At 47.0% G+C, this 26,956-nt stretch overlaps 1 protein-coding gene across 1 annotated transcript; it reads left to right on the top strand.

Moving 5' to 3' along the window:
* Nucleotides 1-2,249: 2,249 nt before the first annotated feature.
* Nucleotides 2,250-25,506, top strand: LOC119967051. The gene is made up of 4 exons (XM_038799071.1): nucleotides 2,250-2,550; nucleotides 16,720-16,849; nucleotides 22,588-22,762; nucleotides 23,743-25,506. Exons 1-4 carry the CDS (start codon nucleotides 2,419-2,421, stop codon nucleotides 23,906-23,908), a joined length of 603 nt encoding a protein of 200 aa, XP_038654999.1. The 5' UTR covers nucleotides 2,250-2,418; the 3' UTR covers nucleotides 23,909-25,506.
* The last annotated feature ends 1,450 nt before the right edge of the window (nucleotides 25,507-26,956 follow it).

A 26,956-nucleotide genomic window follows, 5' to 3' on the forward strand; every position in this document is an offset into this window, starting at 1 on the left:
AAGTTTGATATTTATTACCCTATCCTTGGTGTCCCAGGTAAAGTCGCCATAGTCCCAGATGACCATAGGCTGCTTTCCCCTTTGAGGGGGAGAGCTGTCTGCTGGTGGTTTAACCTGAGGGTCACTGCACCTCAGACAAGGGCCGAGGTGGAGAAGGCGGGGCCTTCATGAATAACCTCAGCGTCCTAACATGTTGGTGAGGTAGCAGCAGGGTAGCGCAATGGTTAGCACTGCTGTCTCACAGCACGGAGGACACGGGTTTCATCCCAGCCCCGGGTCACTGTTCGTGTGGGGTTTGCACATTCTCACTGTGTCTGCATGGGTCTCACCCGCACAAACCAAATATGTGCAGGGTAGGTGGAATGGCCACGCTAAATTGCCTCTAAATTGGAAATTAAAAAAATTGGTGGTGAGCCCTCTTTGTGAACGCTGCATTCCATGTGGTGCAGGTAAACCAACATTGTTAAGTTGGCAGTTCCAAAATTTCAAGCCAGCGACAGTGAGAAACTGGAGATTGAGGTTTTGGCGGAGAACTTGGATTGTTCCCACTTCGCAGACCATAGAGACATCGAGGTTTACATTCTGAAAACAGGCCCCCCAGCCCAGCTCGTCCATGCTGCCCAGTTATTTCCACTAAGCTAATCACAATTGCCCACATTTGGCAAGTAGCCCGCTCCAGCCATCTTACCCATTTAACTGTCTAAATGCTTTTTTAAAAGACAAAATTGTGCCCAATGCCTACTGCCTCTGGCAGCTCATTCCAGACACTCACCACCCTCTGTGTGAAACAACTGCCCCTCTGGAACCTTTTGTATCTCTGCCCTCTCACCTTAAACCTATGCCTTCTAGTGTTAGACTCCCCGAGCTTTGGGAAAAGATGTTGACTATCTACCTTATCTATCTACCTTATCATTATTTTATAGACCCCTATCAGGTCACCCCTCAGCCTCCTATGCTCCAGGGAAAAAAGTCCCAGTAGCATCCCAGTCAATCTTTTCTGCACTCTTTCTGGTTGAACAATATCCTTTCTACAATTGGGTGATCAGAACAGTGCACAGTATTCCAAGTGTGGCCTTACTAATATTTTGTACAACTTCATCAAGATGTCAATGTTCTGACTGTTGTAGCCTCATTGACATCTAGATGTGATTGGATAATGTGACGGCACGGTAGCACAAGTGATTGGGCAGCACAGTAGCACAAGTGATTGGGCAGCACGGTAGCACAAGTTATTGGGCAGCACGGTAGCACAAGTGATTGGGCAGCACGGTAGCACAAGTGATTGGGCAGCACGGTAGCACAAGTGATTAGCACTGCGGCTTCATAGCGCCAGGATCCCATGTTCAATTCCTTGCAGGGTCACTGTCTGTGTGGAGTCTGCACGTTCTCCCCGTGTGTGCGTGGGCTTCCTCCAGGTGCTCCGGTTTCCTCCCACAATCCAAATACGTGCAGGTTAGGTGGATTGGCCATGATTGCCCTTCATGACTAAAAAAGGTTAGGAGGGGTTATTGGGTTACAGGGATAGGGTGGAAGTGAGGGTTTAAGTGGGTCAGTGCAGACGCAATGGGCCGAATGGCCTCCTTCTGCACTGTATGTTCTATGTTCTATGTTGCTTCAGAGCGACAATTTCCCAGGTTCAATTCCTGACTTGGGTCACTGTCTGTGCAGAGTCTGCATGTTCTCCCCTTGTCTGCGTCGGTTTCCTCCGGGTGCTCCGGTTTTCTCTCAGAAGTACCGAAAGACGCTCTGTTTGGTGAATTGGTCATTCTGAATTCTCCGTCTGTGTACCTGAGCAGGCGCCGGAGTGTGGCGACGAGGGGCTTTTCACAATAACTTCATTGTAGTGTTGATTGGCCTAGTGGCCAAGCAAGCTGCTCAGTTCAAAGGCAATGAGTGATGGGTAAGAAATACTGGCCCGACCAGCGAAGCCCACATCCGAATAATGAATAAAAAGATTGGAGCTTGAATAGATCAATCAGCCCTTCGAACCTGCTCCATCATTCGATTAGATCATGACTGATCTGATTGTGGCCTTAACTCCACTTTCCTGCCTGTCCCCATAACCCTCGACTCCATTTCCGACCAAAAATCTGTCCAACTCAGGCAGGGATGTCAATCCTGAGTGTGTGAACTGGAGTCAGTAGTGGAAAGGCTGCCCCGGGCTGTTCGGATTGCCCAGAAACCAGCACTCACAGGGTTAATGATTTCTAAATTCAAGGCTGGCACCAGGAAAGATTTCCATAGTTAATTAGCTGGGGCAGTTCTTCAACACCTGATGTTCCTGTGGCTGAACTTTATTCAAAATCATCTCCCTAAAACAAAATAAAAATCTCTGAGCTCTCTGCTCAAACTACAGATCGAGCTGAAGGTGCTGAGAGTCATTCAGTGGCTTCACCAGTGATCTGAGCCGACACCAAGATGCTGAGAATCTTCTTAACCGTGTCTGTCCTCTTCTGGAACCAACTCGCTGCACAGGATCCGGTACAACAGATGATTGAACTCTGTGATGCAGATGACTGCATTCGACCCGTAGGAATCATCGAGGACAAGGTCAGTATAGTTCAGAGTTTACTGCATTCTGTAATGTTGGTCACAGTAGAAATTATTTATGCCTGTATTTTTGGGTTGAAAACCCTTGACTCTCTTTACTGTCAAAAATCTGTCTAACTCAGACAGGGAGGGTTGTCAATCCTGAGTGTGTGAACTGGAATAAATAGTGAAATAGCTGCCCCGGGCTGTTCAGACATCCCGGGAACCGGCACTCACAGAGTTAATTATTTCCAAATTCAAGGTTCGGACCAAGAAAGAATTCTGAGGAACAGAATATATCTGCACTTTAGACACGGATTAATCAGGGATAGTCAGCATGGATTTGTTAAGGGAAGGTCTTTCTTGACAAATACAATTGAATGGTTTGAGGAGGTCACCAGGAGTGTTGATGAGGATAATGCATATGGACTTTAGCAAGGCTTTTGATAAGGTCCCTCGTGGCAGACTGATCAAGAAAGTCAGGGGCCATGGGATCCAAGGGAAAGCGACACATTGGATCCAAAACTCGCTGAGGGGCAGGAGGCTGAGGGTGATGGGAGAGGGATGATTCTGTGACTGGAAGGGCTGGATTCTCCGTCCGGCACGCCTGGAATGTGTTCTCTGGCCGGATGGAGAATTGGGAGTCAGGGTAAAAGCGGGGATTGGTGGCACGGGAACGCGATACTCCGGCCCCTCTCCCCCCGGTGGCAGCGTGAATGAGTTCCATGCTGCACGCCAGGGGGAGCAAGTAAATAAATGTAAATGGATCGTAATACCACTGTGCTCGCCCTCCAATGCCTCCCTGGTCCCCGCGGCCGTAAATCACATGGGCGTGGTTCACTTGTGGCCTCTACCATTGTGGATGTCAGTGGGCCAAGGGGGCAATGGTTGCCATGGCAGCCATTGATACCATTCGAGTATCTATTGCAAGATCCACCATTGAGAACGCGTTTTAAATTGCGCTTTGTCTGGTTCCTCCCACCCGACCTTATCATCATGGGTGTCCCTGTCAGGAGCTTAAGACGCCCAATGACATTGCTCTTGTGATTAACAGAATGTTCCAGCCTCTTCACGGCAAGGAGGCGATCCAAGGAAAAGAGAGCGAGAATCCTGGTGTCTTGTTCCAATTTCACAAGTCTTTGCTGAGACCACACCTGGAGAATTGCGGGCAGTTTTCATCTCCTTGTGTAAATTTCTCTGATTGGCGGCAATGTAAACACGAACAGGGCTCAGCCAGAGAATGGGCATTGGGCATCCAGCCAAAATCAAGGTCAATTTGGGTGGGGGAGGGGGGTTACTCCGCTCCTTCGCTGGTGGCGATTTACTGCAGGTATTTGCAAACGGGGACTGGGTGCCATGTCTGCTGAAAGGGAGAGAGAAGGTAAGCAAAGTTGGAAAAACTGTTCAACATTGTACCAATTGCTGGGGGGGTGGAGGTGAGTAGTGGGAGTGACTTCCTGACAGCTCCATGGATTCGGGGGGTCCCCCTCGGGATCGGGATGGCCTGGCTCAGGCTGCTATTTGTTTTAAACTCACCCATTTGGTACAAGTTCCAGGCCCCTAGCTGCTCACTCTGCTGACTACACGCTGTGTCCTGTAAATATTCAGGGGGCTGGTTTAGCTCACAAGGCTAAATCGCTGGCTCTTAAAGCAGACCAAGCAGGCCAGTAGCACGGTTCGATTCCCGTACCAGCCTCCCCGGAGAGGTGCCGGAATGTGGCGACTAGGGACTTTTCACAGTAACTTCATTGAAGCCTACTCGTGACAATAAGCAATTTTCATTTTCATATTCACAGAGCCCCTGGTCATTTGGGAGCCCAACCAGGCCACCCCTCTGGAAACCCTCAGACCCCAGCTGACCCGTCACCGGGATGGACATGGCCAAGCTCACTCAGTGTCACACCAGGTGCTGCCATTCCTCAGTGCCCTCATCAGAAGCTCTGCCCCACTGCAGGGGAAGCATGGGAATAGCAGAACTCACCCCAAACAAAGGGCACATGTACCGTGGCCTTTGGCACCTTCCCTGGCACACTGACCCTCTCAGGGCAGAGGCCTCATCAGTGACAGTGTCAGCGAGCCCACTCTACAGGGCCAGCAGCGTCTCCAAGCCCTGCCTACCCACCGCGCCCCTGCTCCCATCCATCCTGCCCCTGGACAGATTGTCACAACCTGGGTGTCACACCCAGGACCCACATCACACGGCAGCTACACTCCCAGCAGACGCACACTTCCATGCCTCACCCCCATCTGTAGGACCTGCCCACACAGACGCCTCCAACACGGAGGCAATTGAGGAGATGCTGGAATGACTGTACCACCAAAGAATTTGGAAACCAAGGAGGCCATGGATCACTTGTGCTAGATGGGAAAGCTGTCCTACAGGCAGCCTCACACTTCGGGCCCTCTTCCCTGCTGCCGCTGACCCCAGGAGGAATGTTCAGTTGTCCTGGGAGCCCTGCCCCACGCCATCCTCCAACACCCACACCACCAACCTCCCACATTCCCCAGCCGGCACACCCTCTACAGCCAGCCCAGCCCTTCCCTCACACCCTTTAGACAGAGTGGTGAGGCAGGTGTAATGTTGGTGAAATGCTGTTTAATAGTGACTGTATACATTATTGTGCCCTGACCCCCCAGCTCAAACCTTTGCTGCACCCTGGCCAAATTAACTGGTGTCTAACTTGTTTTACATGGCCTACCACACCTATTAGGTGTGACCCAGACAGCACCGCAGACATGGAGGCGGTCTGCTGCATATCCTATGATCCTATACCCTATGACCTGATATGCCTTTTTGCGGCCGACCTCAGGAAGGCCTGGATTTGGATGGGCCAGGTGGATTTTCAGGTGTCACACCCTGTTCTGCCCACTGCTCCAGTGTCATGTGGACGGGGGGATTCAGAAGTGCTGAGGAGTTCCAGCACATCCCCTGCTGGAGGGTCCTGCATGGGCCCCAGGCTACTCCATGGGATAGAGATGAGGCCGGAGTGGGATCCGGAGGCTTCACCGTCATCTGGTGTTGCCAGTTCTGGAAGCCGCTCTCTTCTCATCCAAGATCTCGCTGCCGTCAAAAATGGATCACAGAGAACAAAGAACAATACAGCACAGGAACAGGTCCTTCGGCCCTCCAAGCCCAATTCAGTCCCAACGTCAACATTAGTCTCCAAAACGGTGAACTTCACACCCAGTCGCCACATTCCGGTGCCTGTTCGGCAAGGCTGGAACGGGAATTGAACCTGCGCTGCTGGTCTTGTTTTGTATTACAAGCCAGCTGTGTTAGCCCATTGTGCTAAACCAGCCCTAAATCAAATAGGACTGAGGTGGGGAGAAATTTCTTCACACAAAGGGTTGTGAATCTTTGGAATTCTCCAGCCTGTTATAGAAGCTTCATCATTGAGTTTACTGAAGGCTAAGATAGCTGGAATGTAGGATTCTAGGTTCATCGTGGGTGTAATATAATGGAGGATATTAGAAACAGTCCTGTGAAGGGTTAACCCTGTGATGTCATTGGAAGGAAGTGACATATACTCGTGATCTCAGAGTCTTGAAGAAAGCAACATGAAAAGAAGCTCATGTCGGGGAATGTTCTGATAACTGTAAATGTGTTACAATAGAGTTAGAATGTCTACAGCCACCATTCTTTGGGAATTATGGAAACTTCCCCAACCCAACAACACAATGTAACAGCTGGAGATTGTGTGGGGCAAGTAGAGTTGGGGTTAAAGGTGAGGCATGATCTTGTTGATTGGTGGAGCAGGCTTGAGGAGCTGTCGGGCCTACTCCAGTTCCTATTTCTTATGGTTCAATTATATTTTTTTTCTTTTCATCCTGGATTAGTGCCTGGATACATAGAACATAGAACAGTACAGCACAGTACAGGCCCCTTCAGCCCATGATGTTGTGCCAACTATTTATATGAATCTAAGATCAACCTGACCTACACCGCTTCAACTGCTGTCTATGTGCCTGTCCAAGAGTCACTTATATGTCCCTAATGGCTCTGACTCCACCAACTCAGCTGGCAGTACATTCCACGCACCCACCACTCCCTGTGGAAAGAACCTCCCTCTGACATCTCCCCTATACCTTCCTCAATCACGTTAAAATTATGTCCCCCTCGTGACAGCTATTTCCGCCCTGGGGAACAATTTCTGGCTATCCAGTCTATCCATGCCTCTCATCACCTTTATCAAGTCACCTCTCTTCCTTCTTTGCTCCAGTGAGAAAAGCCCCAGCTCCCTCAACCTTTCTTCATAAGATATGCCCTCCAGTCCAGGCAGCATCCTGGTAAATCTCCTCTGCACCTTCTCCAAACCATCCACATGCTTCCTATAATAAGGCGACCAGACCAATTGTGGTCTAACAAGGGTTTGCTGCAGCAAAACCTCGCGGCTGTTGAACTCAATCCCGCTATTAATGAAATTCAACACACCATACTTCTCAACAACCCTATCAAGATGGGTGGCAACTTTGAGGGATCTATGTACATGGACCCCAAGTTCCCTCTGTTCCTCCAAGAATCCTCCCTTTATTCAGCATTCAAATTCGACCTTCCAAAATGAATCACTACACATTCATCTAAGTTGAACTCCATCGACCACTTCTCAGCCCATCTCTGCATCCTGTCAATGTCCTGTTGTAACCTGCAACAGCCCTCAACACTATCTACAACTGAAAATGAAAAATGAAATGAAAATCGCTTATTGTCACGAGTAGGCTTCAATGAACTTACTGTGAAAAGCCCCTAGTCGCCACATTCCGGCACCTGTCCGGGGAGGCTGGTACGGGAATCGAACCGTGCTGCTGGCCTGCTTGGTCTGCTTTAAAAGCCAGCGATTTAGCCTTGTGAGCTAAAACTCCACCAACCTTCATGTCATTGGAAAACTTACTAACCCACCCTTCCACTTCCTCATCCAAGTCATTAAATACAAAGAGCAGAAGTCCCAAAACAGATCCCTGCGGGACACCACTGGTCACTGACCTCCAGGCGGAATACTTTCCATCCACTACCACTTGCTGTCTTCATACAGCCAGCCAATTCTGTATCCAGACAGCTAGATGTCTGATATTAATGAAATTCAACACACCATACTTCTCAACAACCCTATCAACCTGGGTGGCAACTTTGAGGGATCTATGTACATGGACCCCAAGTTCCCTCTGTTCCTCCAAGAATCCTCCCTTTATTCAGCATTCAAATTCAACCTTCCAAAATGAGTCACTACACATTCATCTAGGTTGAACTCCATCGACCACTTCTCAGCCCATCTCTGCATCCTGTCAATGTCCTGTTGTAACCTGCAACAGCCCTCAACACTATCTACAACTCCACCAACCTTCATGTCATTGGAAAACTTACTAACCCACCCTTCCACTTCCTCATCCAAGTCATTAAATACAAAGAGCAGAAGTCCCAAAACAGATCCCTGCGGGACACCACTGGCCACTGACCTCCAGGCGGAATACTTTCCATCCACTACCACTTGCTGTCTTCATACAGCCAGCCAATTGTGTATCCAGACAGCTAGATTTCCCTCGATCCATTGCCCCCTAACTTACTGAATGGGCCTACCATGGGGAACCTTATCAAATGCCTTACTGAAATCCATATAGGTTAAAAAGGTTAGGTGGGGTTATGGGGATAGGCTGGAAGTGTGGGCTTTAATGGGGTACTCTTTCCAAGGGCCGGTGCAGACTCGATGGGCCGAATGACCTCCATCTGCACTGTAAATTCTATGTGAACATTCTCTATATTTGTTTAAATTGAAAATTCAAGGGGAAGGAATGAGGCCCATCGTGCAGGACATCTCTAACGTTGAAAGAGTGCATGAGAGGGTAAGGAAAATGTATCCAGAAGTGGTGAAGCCTAGACGTCCATCAAAAACTCCAAACTCTTTTACAAGATCAGTCCATCTGAGGATGTGAAGCAAGGAAGTGAGGATGTGAAGCAAGGGTTAATAGCCAGAAACAGAAAGAGCCAGGTGGAGCATCACGAATTAAAAGAATATGTAAGAATATGTTATTGAAGCCATTGAAGGATGTTCAAGGTAAGGGAGTGTGACTATAAGCCACACAGCCCTGAGAAACAAGGCGAATGACCGGATGATGAGATATGAAATATGGGGGCCGCTTGCAATTATAGCTAACATTTACTAATTAAGCTACTAATTAAGCTAAAACTGCTACATTATCATGTGCCAATAGATAACCTCAAGGTCTGTAAAATCATGTACTGGAACTATTGTAATAACCAATGTAAGAGCCATTGATAAATCATGGCTGGACACCTGGGGCGGAGTTCTCCGCACTCACGACGGGGCGGAGAATAGCGGGCGGCGTAAATTTTTACGGCCACGCTGGTCCGCGCCCTCCCGCTATTCTCCCCCCACCACGGCCGCCTCCCGACACGAATCGCTGCTCGCCGTTTTTTTTACGGCGAGCAGCGATTCTCAGCTGGCCGATGGGCCGATTTCCAAGGCCTTTACAGCCGTTTTTATGAACGTCAAACACATCTGGTCTGACCGTTCGTAAAAACGGCCATAAAGTCCCGATCTGGGGAATCATGGCACCGATTGGCACGGCAGTACCACGGCCGTGCCAAGGGTGCCATGGGCCCGCGATCGGTGCCCACCGATCGCGGCAGCGGGTACTTACCCCGCGCACTCTTTATCCTTCTGCTGCCCCGCTGTATCCATTCGCGGGGCGGCTGAGGGGCATACCGGCCCGCGCATGCGTGGGTTTCACGCATATGCGTGATGACGTCATCCGCGCATACGCGGGTTGGAGTCGTCCAATCCGCGCATGCGCGGCTGACGTCATCTGACGCGTCAGCCGTCGCTAACTCTGGCTAGCGGGCTTAACGAAATTCGTTAAGCCCGCGATGCCGGAGTTCACGGCCGCGGGATGCTAGCCCCGACCGGGGAGCAGAATCGGTTCCCGGTCGGGGGGGCGGAGGCGGCCGTAAAACACGGCCGTCTTCGTCGCAGCCTTTCGTCGCGGCGGCCGTTGGGGAGAATCGCGCCCCTGGTGTTTTGCTAAAATTGCTATATGCTTCTGTGCCAATAGATAACTTCAATGTCTACCTCAATGTCTGTAAGATTATGAATTGAAAATATGACAATAACAAATTAATCATGTACTAAACATTTGGTAAAAACAAGCTGTAATCTGTACTGGAGGCAAGCTCAAGTGAATGTAAGAGACAACCCCTTAAAAAAACATATAAAAGAAGGGTGTTTTGAGCAAGACTTTGGCACTCTCAGAGAGGTGTTTCTTTGGAATATCTAGAGAGCAGCCCCGATCGCAAAAAAGAATATTCTGAAGTCCGGACGTGTTCGAGATCGTTTCTTCCGGACTGAGAAACAAGTGAATTAGACATGCATTCACATTTGGTGTCAGAAGTGGAATTTCAAAGAGTCTCTGCTGAGATTGACGGCGTAAGCGACTGGTCGAGTTCGGGAGCGAAGGAGGAATTGGGCCACCACTGTGAGTAAAATTTTTGCCACTTTGGTATTCGTCCCCGCTGTACCGTCCGCGATTCGGCCCCGCTGCCAGTGCTCAGGGACGCTCCTACGAAATCCAGTTCAGTCCGGCGAACCCGTTCAAGGGAGGGTGTTGGTCCCTACAGTTATAGCCATGGGCACAGTCAGGGACTAGTGTCTTAAGGGAGGGAGTTTGGCCCCTACAGTTAATAGCTACAACAGAGGTTTCGGCATTATTATGATCCTTGCTTTTGTTTAAAAGTGCCCCCGCGATAAGAGGCTTTAGAAGGGTGCTTGATCAACCCTAAGTTAAAACTATAACAAGTATGTTATAACCTTGTAGTTAGATAGGCATGCAGGCACGGATGAGCCTGCCTGAATTGGGCAACGGAGCAGGATAACTCCGTTTAAATTTATGATTGAATAAAGTGGTCCAGGACCATTTCGCTAAATAAACAATAATCGCAAGGATCATTAACTGCCAATAGTGTAGAGATGGGTAATACGTTAGATACAACCTCTGATAGTGGAAGCGCGCTTCAAACCTTGTGTAAGCAATATCCGGAATATTCCAAGCAACTGAGACAATTGTCAGGAGAATTGCATAAAAATCTAGAAGACAAATGGCCACTGGGGGAAAACTAATGCATTAAAATTGGGTATAAAATTGACAGAGAAAGAAATAGTTAAAACAGCCAAGGTCTTAAAAAAAGGAAGGCACATATGGGAAAAGAACCATCCGCCTTGAATCTGTATATTAATCCATGTGAGTTTAAGCTTAAGTGGGATAAGGTGCTGTCAGGGACTGCGGAGTCCACAAATCTTATCTCCCAGAATTCTGACATAATAAACTGCTTTGTTACTGATACTCAGGCCTTCGTGTGAATATTTTCACCCCTAACATTTAGTGTAAGTCTGGAAGGATTTGCTGAGCTGGACGCCGCTCGAGCCGGTGGACAAGGTGAGTAGTCAAACCTTTGACCGCCTAAAATTAGAATCACTTGGCAAGGCGGACAGACGGTGAGGTAACATCCAATAAATCTAGTATCAAGGCCAAATGAGTAAAAAAGTCAGTTTAAAAAATTTTTTTTTGGTTTTTGAAGAGCAAAATACTCTGGTAAAAAAAACAAGGGCAGCACGGTGGCCTAGTGGTTAGCACAACCGCCTCACGGCGCTGAGGTCCCAGGTTCGATCCCGGCTCTGGGTCACTGTCCGTGTGGAGTTTGCACATTCTCCCCGTGTCTGCGTGGGTTTCACTCCCACAACCCAAAGATGTGCAGAGTAGGTGGATTGGCCATGCTAACTTGCCCCTTAATTGGAAAAAATAATTGGGTAATCTAAACTTTTTTTAAAAAAACAATGATCAAAGATGGGTGTGATTTCTGTGGAACAGAGAAAAATGGTGAGATACACAGAAGTAAAGATAAGACAAATAAAGTTAGAAGCACAAATGATAAATTCAACCTTCACACCATTTGGAAGACAGGCTGGTTAAAAGGAGATTGAGCTCTAACTCCTTTAAGCAAAGCAATCAAGTGGATAAATATAGTGTAAAGACCTCACAAAACTGCCAACAATTACGGCTAACAACTGTCCCGGAATGTCTCAAGGAGAGAAAAAAAAATCAAATTAAGTGAAGTCCAAAAGATCAGAAAGGGACTAAAACACTCCATTAGTTTTGTTCAGGAATATCTGAGGATGACTAAACCCCCCCCCCCCTCCCAAAACGAAAAAATGGGGAGGAAAATCAATACAAGGTTACGGTTAGAAACTTAAGAATGGATATATGGCGAGAATAACTTCAGATCGTTTCAAGCCGTCCAGATAAATTCAGCAGTAATTCAACTCATTTGAAATAAAAGAAAAATAAACATCCAGTAATGTCTCTTTCCAAAAACCGGTTAAATAACGAACAATGAAAATTGAAAGAAAGGATGGGTAATGTCTAAGGTCACATAGCAGACGGAGATGGCACCATGCCAAGTTCTCCAACACTTTTGATTCTGTACAAAAATTTAACCATTTCAGCAAGCAGGTCATCTCCACAAAGAAATATACATCTCTAAGAATAGCTAATGCCTCTAAAATTAATCAGTGGAAATTGACTTAAATGGAATGACACAGATAAAGTTTTCGAAGGAGAATGAAAAATTTTGTTCAGTATTTTAATTTTGTTCCATTTTAGAGAAAGAGAGACAGACAGAGTTACGTAGAGAGAGTTACGTAGAGAGAGAGAGACTGATAGAGATAGCGAAAGTTGAGAGAGCGAAAGAGAGCGAGTCAGGGAGAGACAGAGAAGGGCAGGGGTAGTTAGATAAAGAGAAAGAGCGACAAGAGTTCCAGAGACAGACAGAGAGAGAGAGTTTTAAGCATTTAAACATTGTTCTGAACTATTCACTGTCTTTGTATTCAGACTTTGACTTCAGACCTTGACTTTTTACGAGCTGTGATTATTTGAAAGCTTCGGGATGTCTGCGCATTGTCATTGAAGGGTAATTTTGATACACAGAGAATTTTGGTCAGGGTGCGAGATCACGTGTGTAGGAATAGGAAAGTATTGGTTTTGTGGTGTTCAGCGGAGGTTGGGATGGTTGAAGTGCATGTGACAGGTGTGATCAAGCCGTGTTTCATTGGTTCAGGGTTGGAACTTCCCTGACACAGATAGTCTTCAGTAGGGTGAAACGAAACTGTCTCACAACGCAGATGTTTTAATTATGAGATTGCAGAATGACTTATAAACAACAGATGGGTAAATGAAATATGTCCATGAGTTTCAATAACATATTGTATTCCTTGAAAAACTTGATAACGGGAATTTGGCAGCACTCCAACTTTTACTCCCAGCCATTTGAGTGAAAAATTAAAAACAAGTTTAGAGATGCGAATGGCATCATTCCAATTTATCCACCCACTATATGCCCCTTTTTGTCTCTGCAAGACAATTAACCCTTTCAACAAGCTTTTGTGTGTAATCCAGAAGATGTCTTGACACTCCCATGCGGGTTTGCCTGTGAGCTCTGACCTTTTAAATTCTGATAAAGCAATGAACAGTCCACACAGCTGAAGATGCATTTTAATTGGAACTTACAAATCTTAAGTTTTGAATTTTCACCCTCTTAACGACTCAGACCTAACCATGTTCACAGATGGAAGTGCTTCATTCGGTGAAAGGGGGGAGCAGTTATCAGGATATGCTATAATCAACCAGGGTGGGGAGACAGTAGAATCAGCAGCATTTGAGACTCCGTTTTCAGCACAGCAAGCAGAATTGTTTGCACTAATACGCGCATGCGCACTAGGAGCAGGCAAAAAAATCAATATTTATACAGACTCCAGTTATGCTTTTGGAGTCGTTCATGATTTCGGACAATTATGGAAGAACAGAGGATTCTTAACATCCGCTGGCACCCCAATTTCCCATCAACAGCTAGTAACCCAGTTACTCCAAGCTCTTATGCTCCCAGAAAAGGTAGCAGTGATAAAGTGTACTGCCCATACGAAAGGGAAAACTCCAGTAGATGAAGGAAATAGGCAGGCAGACCACCAAGCAAAAGAAGCCTCAAAGTCAAAAGCCATGGTGGTGCCTAAAATGATGAGCCAGACTAAAAGCTCAAAAGACAAGTCTCCCTCTAAAAAAACCTATGCTGACCATTACTGACGTAATCCAGCTACAGGAGGATGCTCCTGCTAGCGATAAAATGTCATGGAAAGAATTGGGATGTACATATGATAAAGAAAGTAAGCTGTGGGTCACCCCAGCAGGGCAGACATGTATGCCCGTTGCTTTGGCAGCCTGGGTGACCGAATGTGTACACTTTGCAACTCACTGTGGTGCTCGCGCTACAGGTGATAACTTGTTAAAAATCTGGTGGCATCCCAGACTGCAGGAGATAGCCCAACAAATTAGCAATCGCTGCTTGATATGTCAGCAGTATAACCCTGGGAAGGTTGTCCCCTGCGAGCAGGGAAAAACACCATTGCCCGAGGGTCCCTTTGAGACCCTGCAACTGGACTACATTGAGTTGGAAAGATGCCAGTATTAGAAGCATGTATTAGTGATTGTTAACGTGTTTAGTAAATGGATAGAGGCCTATCCTACTGTAGATAATAAGGCTTCAACTGTAGTAAAAGTTCTTATGCGTGAAATTGTACCAAGATTTGGACTTCCATATCGTTTAAGCTCTGATAATGGACCTCACTTTGTGGGACAGATCAATAACGAATTCTGTACTCAACTAGGAATTAAACAGCAGTAACACTGCGCCTACAGACCCCAGGTAGCTGGGATAATGGAAAGAGCAAACCAGACTCTGAAAACCAAACTTGCCAAGCTACAAGCAGAGACCGGAGCCACCTGGCTCAAACTTTTACCTGTTGCACTTTTTCAAATCAGAACCACCCCTGCGGGAAAGACTCGATTGAGTCCTGCTGAAATCTTGTACGGAAGACCCCTTCGCACCCCCTGGGACTGTCATACATCCCGAGACATTTAGTTCCACCACATGACTACAGAAATGGCTAATTATATAATAGCCTTGACTAAAGTATTAAAGAGTCTCCACTTATGAGTACATGCCACGCAAGAGGAGTGCCACCCTTAGCTAGCTCCGATATTGTACAACCGGGAGAAACCGGGTATGTACGCATGTTCCCAGCCATGCCCATGGGGGTATTCCTTTGGTCCCTCATTCCTATTTGATCGAGGAGGTCGCAGAATGGGCTTTGCGACGTAATCACACCGATTCTAATAATGATACACAAGATATGATAGATTGGCAATCGGCCGGGTTCAATATGAACAGGTTTCAAGGATGGTGGTGTTTAATGTAACCCGTCAGCCGCCCTACCTGATCCACCCTAAGTATGCTAAATTTCCAGAAGGCAGTATATGTTTTAAAAAGGATCATGCCAATGGGACCCACCCGGTAGGTACCAGCCAATGTAAGCAGACCCTGGTTTGGCAACCACCCATAACTAATCTTACACAAAAAGGCTTGTTCACCTTTAATTGGTCAGCAATAGAAAACCAGACTAGTGGCGTCATGATGATTGATGCCAAGGGGAACTTGACCTCGTACAATGATACCTATTTTATATGTGGACATAAAACATATCCCTGGTTGCAGGAAAATTGGTCGGGTTCTTGCTAAATGGGCTTTGTAGTCCCTGGTATCACCCATTATACAGACCTATCCAACCATCCCAATGTCCGATCCACTAAGTCCCTTGTGCCTTGGGAGGTAATAGCTACTGTCCTTTGGCCGCAGTTCGGCAGTATTAGAGCTCCGGGATATATTGGAGCAGGTGGCCAATGATACCGCGGAAGGACTCAGTGAGCTCAGCGCAGAGTCAGTAGCTGTTCGGACGGTTGCCTTACAGAACCGCATGGCTCTAGACTACCTCCTCGCCAGTGAGGGAGGTACATGTGCTGTGGTGGGTCCTGAGTGCTGTACTTATATCCCTGATAGCTCGGAGAACATTACTCACCTAGTGGACCACATTAGGGATGGGGTAAAGAGACTCTGCCAGACCTCCTCAGACGACTGGTGGGGATGGCTGTGGTCTAGCTCCTGAACCACCTATCTGTTTCATGGATTTATTATCTTTATCGTTATTTGCCTTTTGCTATGTATCATTGTAACCTGTGTTAAATGCTTTTGTAATCGTTTAGGCGCCTCTGTGATGCCACAGATGCTGCAGCGGCTTCCCCAGTTAGACAAGCAGGACTTAGTGGGTGCCGAACATGTGTATGAGGACGTAGGACCAAAGAATGATTTCCCGGAGGAATTCCTCAGACTCTCAAGGATAAGTCCCTGAGGGCTGTGTGATCATGGAATGATCAAAGGGGGGAGTGAGGATGTGAAGCAAGGAAGTGAGGATGTGAAGCAAGGGTTAATAGCCAGAAACAGAAAGAGCCAGGTGGAACATCATGAATTAAAAGAATATGTAAGAATATGTTATTGAAGCCATTGAAGGATGTTCAAGGTAAGGGAGTGTGACTATAAGCCACACAGCCTTGAGAAACAAGGCGAATGGCCGGATGATGAGATATGAAATATGGGGGCCGCTTGCAATTATAGCTAACATTTACTAATTAAGCTACTAATTAAGCTAAAACTGCTACATTATCATGTGCCAATAGATAACCTCAAGGTCTGTAAAATCATGTACTGGAACTATTGTAATAACCAATGTAAGAGCCATTGATAAATCATGGCTGGACACCTGGTGTTTTGCTAAAATTGCTATACGCTTCTGTGCCAATAGATAACTTCAATGTCTACCTCAATGTCTGTAAGATTATGTATTGAAAATATGACAATAACAAATTAATCATGTACTAAACATTTGGTAAAAACAAGCTGTAATCTGTACTGGAGGCAAGCTCAAGTGAATGTAAGAGACAACCCCTTGAAAAAACATATAAAAGAAGGGTGTTTTGAGCAAGACTTTGGCACTCTCAGAGAGGTGTTTCTTTGGAATACCTAGAGAGCGGCCCCGATCGCAATAAAGAATAACTGAAGTACGGACGTGTTCGAGATCGTTTCTTCCGGACTGAGAAACAAGTGAATTAGACACGCATTCACACATCCAGGACATGAATACTGCTCCCACACCTGGGAACCCAGGACAGTCCTCTCAACACTGATGTGTTTTGGTGCTTGTTCAGTTGTGTCATTTGGTGATAGATTTTATTTTCTTGTTTCAGAATTATGAAGAGATGGAATACAAATTTCGCCAGAGGGTTGAAACTGAGGTTCATGCAGTGAATTTTAAAAATGCGATGGAGATCGGTCTGGAGAAACTTTTCAATTATTCACGTTGTGGTAATGCTGCAGGTATGTCAGATGCTCCTTCAAAGTAACAACAGAATATAAACCAACCATTCACTCTTTAACCTGACACGTTTGAAACTTTCTGTACAGACTGACACACTGACCAAAGAATTCCACCATTGTCAATTCCAGAGCGTTCCTCGTTCTCATGTGACTAGTGGGTTGAAGGGCCATTTGGGCTACTTCTTTGATACCTGCAGGATTTATGTTCCCAGAATCTGGGAAGGTTTCCCACGTGTGCTGGGAGTGAGATTCCAAACTCATGTTCTGACTCCAGCTGTGGCTGTTGAATTTTCCGAGTATAATAAAGGTTCTTTGTCAGGCATGAGTCCCACTATTGGAGTCGACATGAACCCATGTGGAAGCTGATAAACTGCATCTCTCTTAGTTTACCGGATGCTGCAGGAATGCTGGCTCCCGACTGAACACAGAGCATAGAACATACAATGTAGAAGGAGGCCATTCTGCCCATCGAGTCTGCACCAACCCATTTAATCCCTCACTTCAACCCAATCCCCTTAACCCAATAACCTCTCCTAACCTTTTTTTGGACATTGAGGACAACTTAGATTGGCCAATCCACCTAACCTGCACGTCTTTGGACTGTGGGAGGAAACCGGAGCACCCACAGGAAACCCACGCAGACATGGGGAGAACGTGCAGACTCCGCACAGAGAGTGACCCATCAGGGAATCAAACCTGGGACCCTGCGCTTTGAAGCCACACCACTAACCACTGTGCTACCGTGCTGCCGTCTCCTGCTGAGACTCAGTGGCAGGAAATTCTGCTTGTTCAAGAGGAATTGTGTTTGAATAACTTCAACCACATATTTTGTGGTTTAAAGGGTGTACAGTTGATATTATGTCTGTGCAATTTCAAAGGGTGTTTCACAAATTACTATATTTATAACAGACTGTCAGCAAAACTGAAACTCATGCGATGGAAGGGATTGGCAGCATGGAGACAGAATAGATCCTGTGACAGAAAGGAGAGAATAGTGGTGAACAGTTATTTTTCAGACTGGGAAAGTATCCAGTGATGTTCCCCAGAGGACTACAGTAGTCCCCCGTTATACCGCGCTCCGCAATACCGCGGTTCGCGATATACGGCGGGGGGGCTTATAGACCCCAACTGTCAGCTTCCCTCTCCGGATCAAAGTGAGCCGGCCGCTGAAATTGACACTGCCGGCTGATTGGAGGGAGATTCAGTGAGAGAGGAGCAGCGTTCCAGGTAAGTTTTTGTGGGTTAGAAACTTACTTTAGTTGACTGCAGAATTATTACATTATGCTACCATAAGTTAAATATAAGTTAAAGTAAGAAAGTAGCACTTCTAAATTTATTTAAAAATCTATGCATGCGCTTCCCATTGTGAGTCTACGGAGGTCTGATCTCTCCCCCCCGCCTCCCGTAGACTCACAATGGGAAGCGCATGCATAGATTTTTAAATAAATTTAGAAGTGTTACTTTCTTACTTTAACTTATACTTAACTTATGGTAGCATAATGTAATAATTCTGCAGTCAACTAAAGTAAGTTCTTATCAGAACTCTGACCGAAGGTTTTATCCAATGCTTCCGGTCCAAAAAAAAAGTTGCAGAGCCAAAAAACCCCCATCGTGGATATCCGCAGCTCGGATGCAACGCGGGTAGCTGTCTTGGACCCCAACACCCGCGTTATATAGGGGGACTACTGTATTACACATTTGATGAATTTTAATTATCTAGATTTGGATCAGGAAGGTATAATGTCAACATGTGCAGATAATCTCAGGGTTGTAATATCAGGATTACCCCCTGTGCCATGTGCCAGTGAGGATAGAAATACGAGGATGGTGCAGTTAAACATGTGGCTAAACTGGTGGTGTAGAGGGAGCGTTTCAGATGCCTGGACCATTGGGATCTCTTCCGGGGCAGGTGGGACCTGTACAAGAAGGAAGGGCTACATCTAAACTGGAGGGGCACTGATATCCTGGCTGGGAGGTTTGCAAGAGTCACTCGGGAGCATTTAAACTAGTATGGCAGAGGGGTGAGAACCAGAGGGTTAGCTGAGATGGTGTAAAAGCTGAAGGGAAAATCAAGAACAAAAATAAGAGAACAATATCACCCTTAGAAGAGCCAAAAAGAAGGGAGGTGGTCAATGCAGGATTGAGGGTGTTGTACCTAAATGCGTGCAGTATACGGAACAAGTAAATGAGCTTACTGCGAACATTGAAATTGGCAGGTATGATGTTGTGGGCATCACAGAGACATCACATTTGCAAGGGGATCAGGAATGGGATCTAAATATCCAAGGTTATGTGTCCGATCGAAAGGGCAGGCAGATGGGCAGAAGGGCGGTGTTGCATTGTTAGTAAGGAATGAAGTTAAATGGGGATGAGAAAAATATCAGCCATGATTGAATGGCGCAGCAGACTCGATCAGCCGAGTGGCTGAATTCTGCTCCTATGTCTTATGGTCTTATAAACCTAGCATGCAGGTGCAGCATGTAATTAAAAAAGCGAATCGAATGTTGGCATTTATAGCTACAGGAATTGAATTTAAAGGTAAGGCTGTGTTGTTGCAACTTGACAAAGCATTGGTGAGACCACACCTGGAGTATTGTGCACAGTTTTGGCCCTCTTAATTGAGGAAAGCCGTTGTGGCATTGGAGGCAGGTCAGAGGACGTTCACTAGATTGATTCCAGAGATGATGGGCATGATTCTCCATTGCCCGACGCTGAAATCAGGAACGGCGATCGGGTGGAGAATGGCTCCTGGTGCCAGGATCGGTTTGACGCCGGGTTGCAATGCTCCGCTCCTCCAAATTGGCATCATTGGGATGCCCGCCGCGCGCAGTTGAAACCCCATTGGTATGTCATTAGCCGACCCATCCGTGATGCTCCGCCTCCAATGGCTGAGTTCCCGCCTGCGTGGGCTATGTGTAGTCTCAGCGGTCGGGATCCTGGTGTGCCAGCTGCGGAGAGAGAGGGTGTGCGGACAGTGTCTAACACCACCACACGCAGCCGCCATGCATGCCGCTGGCCGGGGGGCTTCTGCCAGGTCCGGGGAGAGTAGTGGGAGATGACCAGGAGGTGCGGTTGGGGTGGGTGGGTACGAGGTCCAGCATGGCCTGCACCATCTTTGCCGGTGCGATTAGTTTGTGTGTGGGAGGTGTAGGCGTATGTGGGGCTGCAGCTTGTCTACATGGTGGAGGCCGTGGCGGCGGTGGAAGAAAAAGGGTGCCCACACGGCACAGGCCCTCCCACCGATCGGTGGGCCCCGATCGCAGGCCAGGCCACCATGGGGGCACCCCCGGCGTCCGATCGCCCCCCGCCCCCCGCAGGACCCCGGGGGCCCGCTCGCGCCGCCATTCCCGCCGCCACCAGAGGTGGTTGAAACCACGGCGGCGGGATTGGCCTGTCAGCGGCGGGACTTCAGCCCATCGCGGGCCGGAGAATCGCCGTGGGGGGCCCGCCGATCGGCGGGGCGCGATTCCCGCTCCCGCCGATTCTCGGGTGCCGGAGAATTCCAGCCACGGCGGGGACGGGATTTACGCCAGCCCCGTGCGATTCTCCGACCCTCCGGGGGGGTCGGAGAATTCCGCCCCTGGTTGACACTTCAATGCTCTCAGCTTTTTAAGAATTCATTGACAGGGTGTGTCTATTGCTCGCTAGACTGGCATGTATTGGCCATTGATCATGCATAGTGCATTCTGCTCCCTTGCCACCCTCAATAGTTCCTCCAAGTGCTGAACGAATAATAGGGATGGGCAATAAATGCTGGCCCAGCCAACGATGCCCACATTCAATGAATAAAACATCAAATTCGCAGAACCCTGGTGGAATGCAGATTTAAACCGCTTTATCGAATAACTCACAGCTCAGAAGCACGTCCAGCCAATTGCAAATACTTATTTGGGAAGTTCCGAGAGTCATTCCCCAGCATATGTTTGGAGTATGCTCTCCAAATCCAACTCTGGGGAGAACGGAAGTCACGGCAATGATCTGGAATGTTCTACTTGAACTGGAAGCAAATGCAAGACGAAATTTCAAAAGATAAATATTTAACTGATTGGGAAAATGTGTCGGTCTGTGTGAAAAGAGCGAGTCAGTGCAATTAAATGGATAAATCCAATCGAGGAATGTGACCAACCTCACACACAGCTCTGTTAAACTAGGGGCACAATTCTCCCAATTCTCTCAGTGCCGGGCGGATGTGGTGAATCTGGAGGGAGGCAAAAGGTCGAACACAGATGGTGTAAAATTACGTTGTAATTCTCCCAATGGCGGGTTAATGGCAGCTCAGTCAACCCGCTGGCAGGTGGCGTAAATGTCAGACACATTCATTTGTGCCCATGATTGCTGATTAAAGCAGCTGCCCGCCGGTATCATAGAACACAGAACATAAAATAGTTCAGCACAGTACAGGCCCTTCAGCCCAGGATGTTGTCCCGTCATGTTTTCCAATCATGCATCACATCAGTCGCAAATCACATTGGTATCGAACCCGAGTGATTAAGGCTGGCGTGATTAACGATCCTGGCCCCAGGTATCTGTCTGTGCGGAGTTTGCACATTCTCCTCGTGTCTGCGTGGGTTTCATCCCCACAACCCAACGATTTGCAGGTTAGGCAGAATGGCTACGCTACATTGCCATTTAATTGGAAACAATACTTGGTACTCTAACTTTATTTTTCAAAAAGGCTGGAGGGTTTAAGGTGACCCTCGGTTCACTGGAGAGTTTGAAGTGAATGGAACACTGCCATAGTGCTGCGCTGCTCCTGATGCACTGTTCACCACTCTGCCGGGTCAGACCAGTTCCTGCCCTCCATCTCCATGCCGAGCTGGTCTCCATGGACAGCACCGTGCTGCTGGGCCCATGGACAGCACCGTGCTGCTGGACCCATGGACACTCCTGTGTCACCGCTTCCGGGTCAGTAGTGCGGCTGGCCTTGGCGAGTACAGAGGTCTCCTTCTCCCCCGCCCCTCCCCCTTTCACCGGTGCCACACACCAGTGTCTATCTGGACAGTTCTGTGCTGTGGGACTCATGTACAAAGGTACAATGTTTGACCAGGGGTGGAGTGCACAGTGAGCTGTGGGGTCAGGGGGGTGTTTTGATGGCTTGACGAAGACAAAACGGGCAATGTAGAAGGAGGGTTATGCAAAGGTTGGGGGGGCTAGTGGGACAGCTGATGATTCCAGGTGGAGGAACACGGAGGCGGATGAATATAATTATGATTGGAAGGCGGAGGGAAGACCAAGGGGAGGGAACCTGGACCCTGACCAGGCTGCCTGAGAAGCTCACAACCAATGGGGTCAAATTGTGATACCACACAATTTACTGGAAGGCACAAAGATGCCAGAAGCTGTGGGTGGAGATCCATGTGGGGCATGGGCACCTCACAGGTGATGGGCTCGGGGGGAGGCTGGTTGAATTGAGGAACAGACTTTCTCTCGAGGCTGCTAGACTTTTCCAACTATGTTGTTAACATGCTGCACAGTTTGGTGAAGAGAGTTGGGCTGCAAAGAGTGATATGAGTCTGCTGAACTGGTATATGGTGTCGGGATACATACTACGAATGTGACCATGCTGGCCGCATGCTGCTCTACATCCTGGCTATTTGTTCATTAGCATTTTTCCTTCAAGTGATATCACAACTTTTCCACAACTCAGCAAAATCACCCTGTCCCTTCACCTGGAAATTTGACTCCCCATCAGTTGATCACCTAGTTAAATGCTGTAACAGATGTTTCTCTGTCTACAGGTACCGTTGTTCCTATCTCCGCACCTTGGGGTGTTTTTGGTTACTTGGAAAATGGAAAAATACAACAGAGATTCAGAGTATATCTACAGATAGTGACTGAAGTCATCAATCCACCTGAACCAACAGATCCAACAGTTGAAACAGTATTCGCACCTCCTGTTTGGTACTTTGTCAGGTGAGTTTAGTGACTGATATATTGTGATTAATGTTTCTTTCTGTCAGCTCTTGGATCAACATCACTCAACCTGGGCCGGAATTCTCCCATTTTGATGAGAGTGCTGCGGTGTGGACCGAATCGTGGAGTGTTTTCAGCTGTGGCGGCTTGCCGGAAAACACTCCGAATCTTCCCACTCATCCTCATTAATTATTCACTTTGGTGTTTGACACTGTTTTCAATAGTGAGTCAGGCCTGGATGGTGTGTAGTCCGCCGTCATGTCCGGGTTTTATATTAAAAAGATATCCAACAACACTGACCCACCATTGAAAAAGGAAGGTGGACCTCCTGAAAGTGAAGATCGATCTCCAGGAACATTGTGGGGCCGGAGGATGGACTCCCTCCAGGACACCAAATCTGGAAGGTCCAAGTGCACATATTCCCCGAACCCATTGCTGGGGTGTTCCAGGGTCCAGGGTTGTGGGTGGTCTCCATCCTGAACTCTGTAGGCAGCGTCACGCATCCCGACCTTGGCACACTACATTGTGAAATATGTTTCTCACACTGGTGTATTTTCCCGCCAGAACGACAGAGAATCTATCCTGATAGGGAGGCAGTTCTCCCTCTATATCCATTACCAGATGTAAATGATGTTCACACCGGCCTCTTGTTTCCTTCCAGTTATGTTGGGCACCCCGAGGTCCCTCTGCTATCGCACACTCTCTGGAACTGTGTCATTAAGTCTGTATCTCTCAATCCTTTCTGCAAAATACATCATCTCACATTTCTCTGTATTAGACTCTTTCTGTCACTTGTCTGTCCATTTGGTGAGCTTCTCTATGATGTCACTACAGCTGTGGACTAACTGAATGGTGGAGGCGGCTCAATGGACTGAATGGTCAATTCCTGTTCCTGTTGTCCTGACAACCAACTTGGTTTTTAAACAGGTTTTGTCAGGAAGAATAAAATTTTAATCCCTCTGTTCTTAATTCTGTTACAGGGGTTTTGACAAGAAAGTTGATGAAGAACAAATTGAAGAACGTGTGACTCAATTACTGAAGGACTTGGAACAAGACAATCAACCCTTCAAAGGGACATTTTTTGGCATTGGTTTTTTTAATACACGTGGGCTAATGGGAATAGGTTTTGAAAAGGCAGGAGAATGAAGGCTTTCTGGAAGGTTCTGTTACCTTTCTAGACATCAAACAGTGAGATGCGCTTAACTACTTTAAAACTGTTTAACTGTCCATTGGATTTAACCTGGAAAACTGAGCATAGTTTTATTTATAAATTTAAAGTACTCAATACATTTTTTCCAATTCAGGGGCAATTTAGCATGGCCAAACCACCTAACATGCACCTTGGCTACCTTGGGTTGTAGAGGCGAAACCCACGCAAACGCGGTGAGATTGTGCAAACTCCACACGAGAAGTGACCCAGATCCGGGAGTGAACCTCGGATCTCGGTGCCATGAGACAGCAGTGCTAACCACTGGTTATTATGTTACTTTCTAGACATTCAGTTCAGTTTCTTTCCACATGGTCCTGTGACAGACAGATCTTGCTTCTCACCAGGGGCAGGACCTTGTTTTTTTTCCCAAAATTAAATAAAAACAGAGACTCTTCAAGTCCGCTCCACCATTCAGTAAGATCATGGCTGATCTCCGACCTTAACTCCACTTTCCCACTCTGTCCCTTGAGTGTGTAATCTGTCTAATAAACAGGTAATGCAGTCCCGCTAAAGTCGGTTCACCCATCCTTAACTAAAGAGACCAAACATCACTACATCATATTCTACCTGTTGTGTTCTTAACCACTTACTTAACCAACTAAATATGGAGCAAACACATGATCGTCCACCCACACGTTAACCATCCATGTGACTCTAGCCCTGACATATTTAAATGTCCCTGAGTCCTGGCTGCTCTTTTTCCTTTAATATTGTTTGTGTTGAGATTTCCCTTCCACATCTCAAATTCATTGCTGAACACATCTCCACACTGCACATACGCAGGGCTAAACTCAATTGTACAGGATGGTGGGCCGTCTATTGGGTAACGGGGATTAATCACTGCAGTAATTCGCTTTTTCTGTAATCTTGCTTTAAATGAATTTTGCACAGTCTGAGATTGAGATGGTCCGAGTGACATCTCCTGTGCTGTGAAATATAATGGGAATGGTCCAAGAACAGACTGTGTGGAATAGACACTATATGCTGGAGGAAGAACATGACACTCACTGGAGAAACCTGCTAATGGGGACTGCCTGTTTGGGGAGTAAGGTATTCCCTTTTCCTGTCATTCCTGATAATCAAACACTGGACATTGTGATGGGGATCATTGAAAAGGTTGTTTCTCAATCCAGTTTGGTCTGACTCAGACCAGTCCAGGTTCAGGAAACAGATAGGCCGAGGTCAGGAAAGTGAAGTGGGAGTTTTGTGACTCAGGTGTGAAGCAGCTTAAAACTGGTCCTTAAACTGGAGAAAGAATCTAAAATTAGAATCCAGAGACTGAAGATGGAATAAAGTTTCAATTCCAGATCTCCTCAAATCCACACTGGGAGCTGACATTGGGAATATCGACAGACTGAATCTGTAATTGAGAAAATGATCGATTCAGATCTGACTCTTGTTAACAGGTGACCCATTCACAGGTTTCTCTTGTGGAGTAAATAAGCCATCGTCTTTTAGTCTTTGTTTGTCTTTTGTCTTTCAAACTGCTGGGAATGTATTCTCACTGTGAAATAAAGAGGGTGATGCATTTACACATTTGGTCTCGTGTTAGATTCTTCCTCAGATATAAATCTGGGTCAATGATCACATCACTCATTTCATATTAGATAAACTCCACATTTCAGTGAAATTATTCTGTTCAAAAATTGAGGTATAAAATTAAAGAATGAGTAAGAATGAAGAGATGGACGGTAATTTATTGAGAGATGTAACACTTGGAGAGTGAGCTCCATATTGGTCAGGTGACAGCTCACATCCCCGTGCAGCCTGACACTTCAATCCGTCAAACTCCACTCTGAACAGTCTTTCTAACTCTGTCAATGGGATATTACTGGATAGATAAAGAACAAAGAAAATTACAGCACAGGAACAGGCCCTTCGGCCCTCCCAGCCTGCGCCGATCCAGATCCTTTATCTAAACCTGTTGCCTATTTTCCAAGGATCTAGTTCCCTCTGTTCCCCGCCCATTCATATATCTGTCCAGATGCACCTTAAATGATGCTATCGTGCCCGCCTCTACCACCTCCACTGGCAAAGCGTCCCAGGCACCCACCACCATCTACGTAAAAAACTTTCCACGCACATCTCCCTTAAACGTTCCCCCTCTCATCTTGAAAACGTGACCCCTTGTGATTGACACCCCCACTCTTGGAAAAAGCTTGTTGCTATCCACCCTGTCCTACTGTCCAACGAAAACAATCCTAATCTACTCAACCTTTCTTCATAGCTAGCACCCTCCATACCAGGCAACATCCTGGTGAACCTCCTCTGCACCCTCTCTAAAGCGTCCACATCCTTCTGGTAATGTGGTGACCAGAACTGCACGCAGTATTTCAAATGTGGCCTAACCAAAGGCATATACAACTGTAACATGACCTGCGACTCTTGTACTCAATACCCCGTCCGATGAAGGCAAGCATGCTGTATGCCTTCTTGACCACTCTATCGACCTGCATTGCCACCTTCAGGGTACAATGGACCTGAACTCCCAGATCTCTCTGTACATCAATTTTCCCCAGGAATCTTCCATTGATCATATAGTCCGCTCTTGAATTAGAGAATTAGGTCTTCCAAAATGCATCACCTAGCATTTGCCTGGATTGAACTCCATCTGCCATTTCTCTGCCCAACTCTCCAATCTGTCTATATTTTGCTGTATTCTCTAACAGTCTTCCACACTATCTGCAACTCCACCAATCTTAGTATTATCTGCAAACTTGCTCATCAGACCACCTATACCTTTGTCCAGATCATTTATGTATATCACAAACAACAGTAGTCTGAGCACGGATCCCTGTGGAACACCACTAGTCACCTTTCTCCATTTTGAGACACTCTCTTCCACCACTACTCTCTGTCTCTTGTTGCCCAGCCAGTTCTTTATCCATCTAGCTAGTACACCCTGAACCCCATACGACTTCACTTTTTCCATCAACCTGCCATGGGAAACTTTATCAAATGCCTTACTGAAGTCCATGTATATT

This window comes from Scyliorhinus canicula, chromosome 6, assembly GCF_902713615.1.
Source record: "Scyliorhinus canicula chromosome 6, sScyCan1.1, whole genome shotgun sequence".
NCBI lineage: Eukaryota > Metazoa > Chordata > Chondrichthyes > Carcharhiniformes > Scyliorhinidae > Scyliorhinus > Scyliorhinus canicula.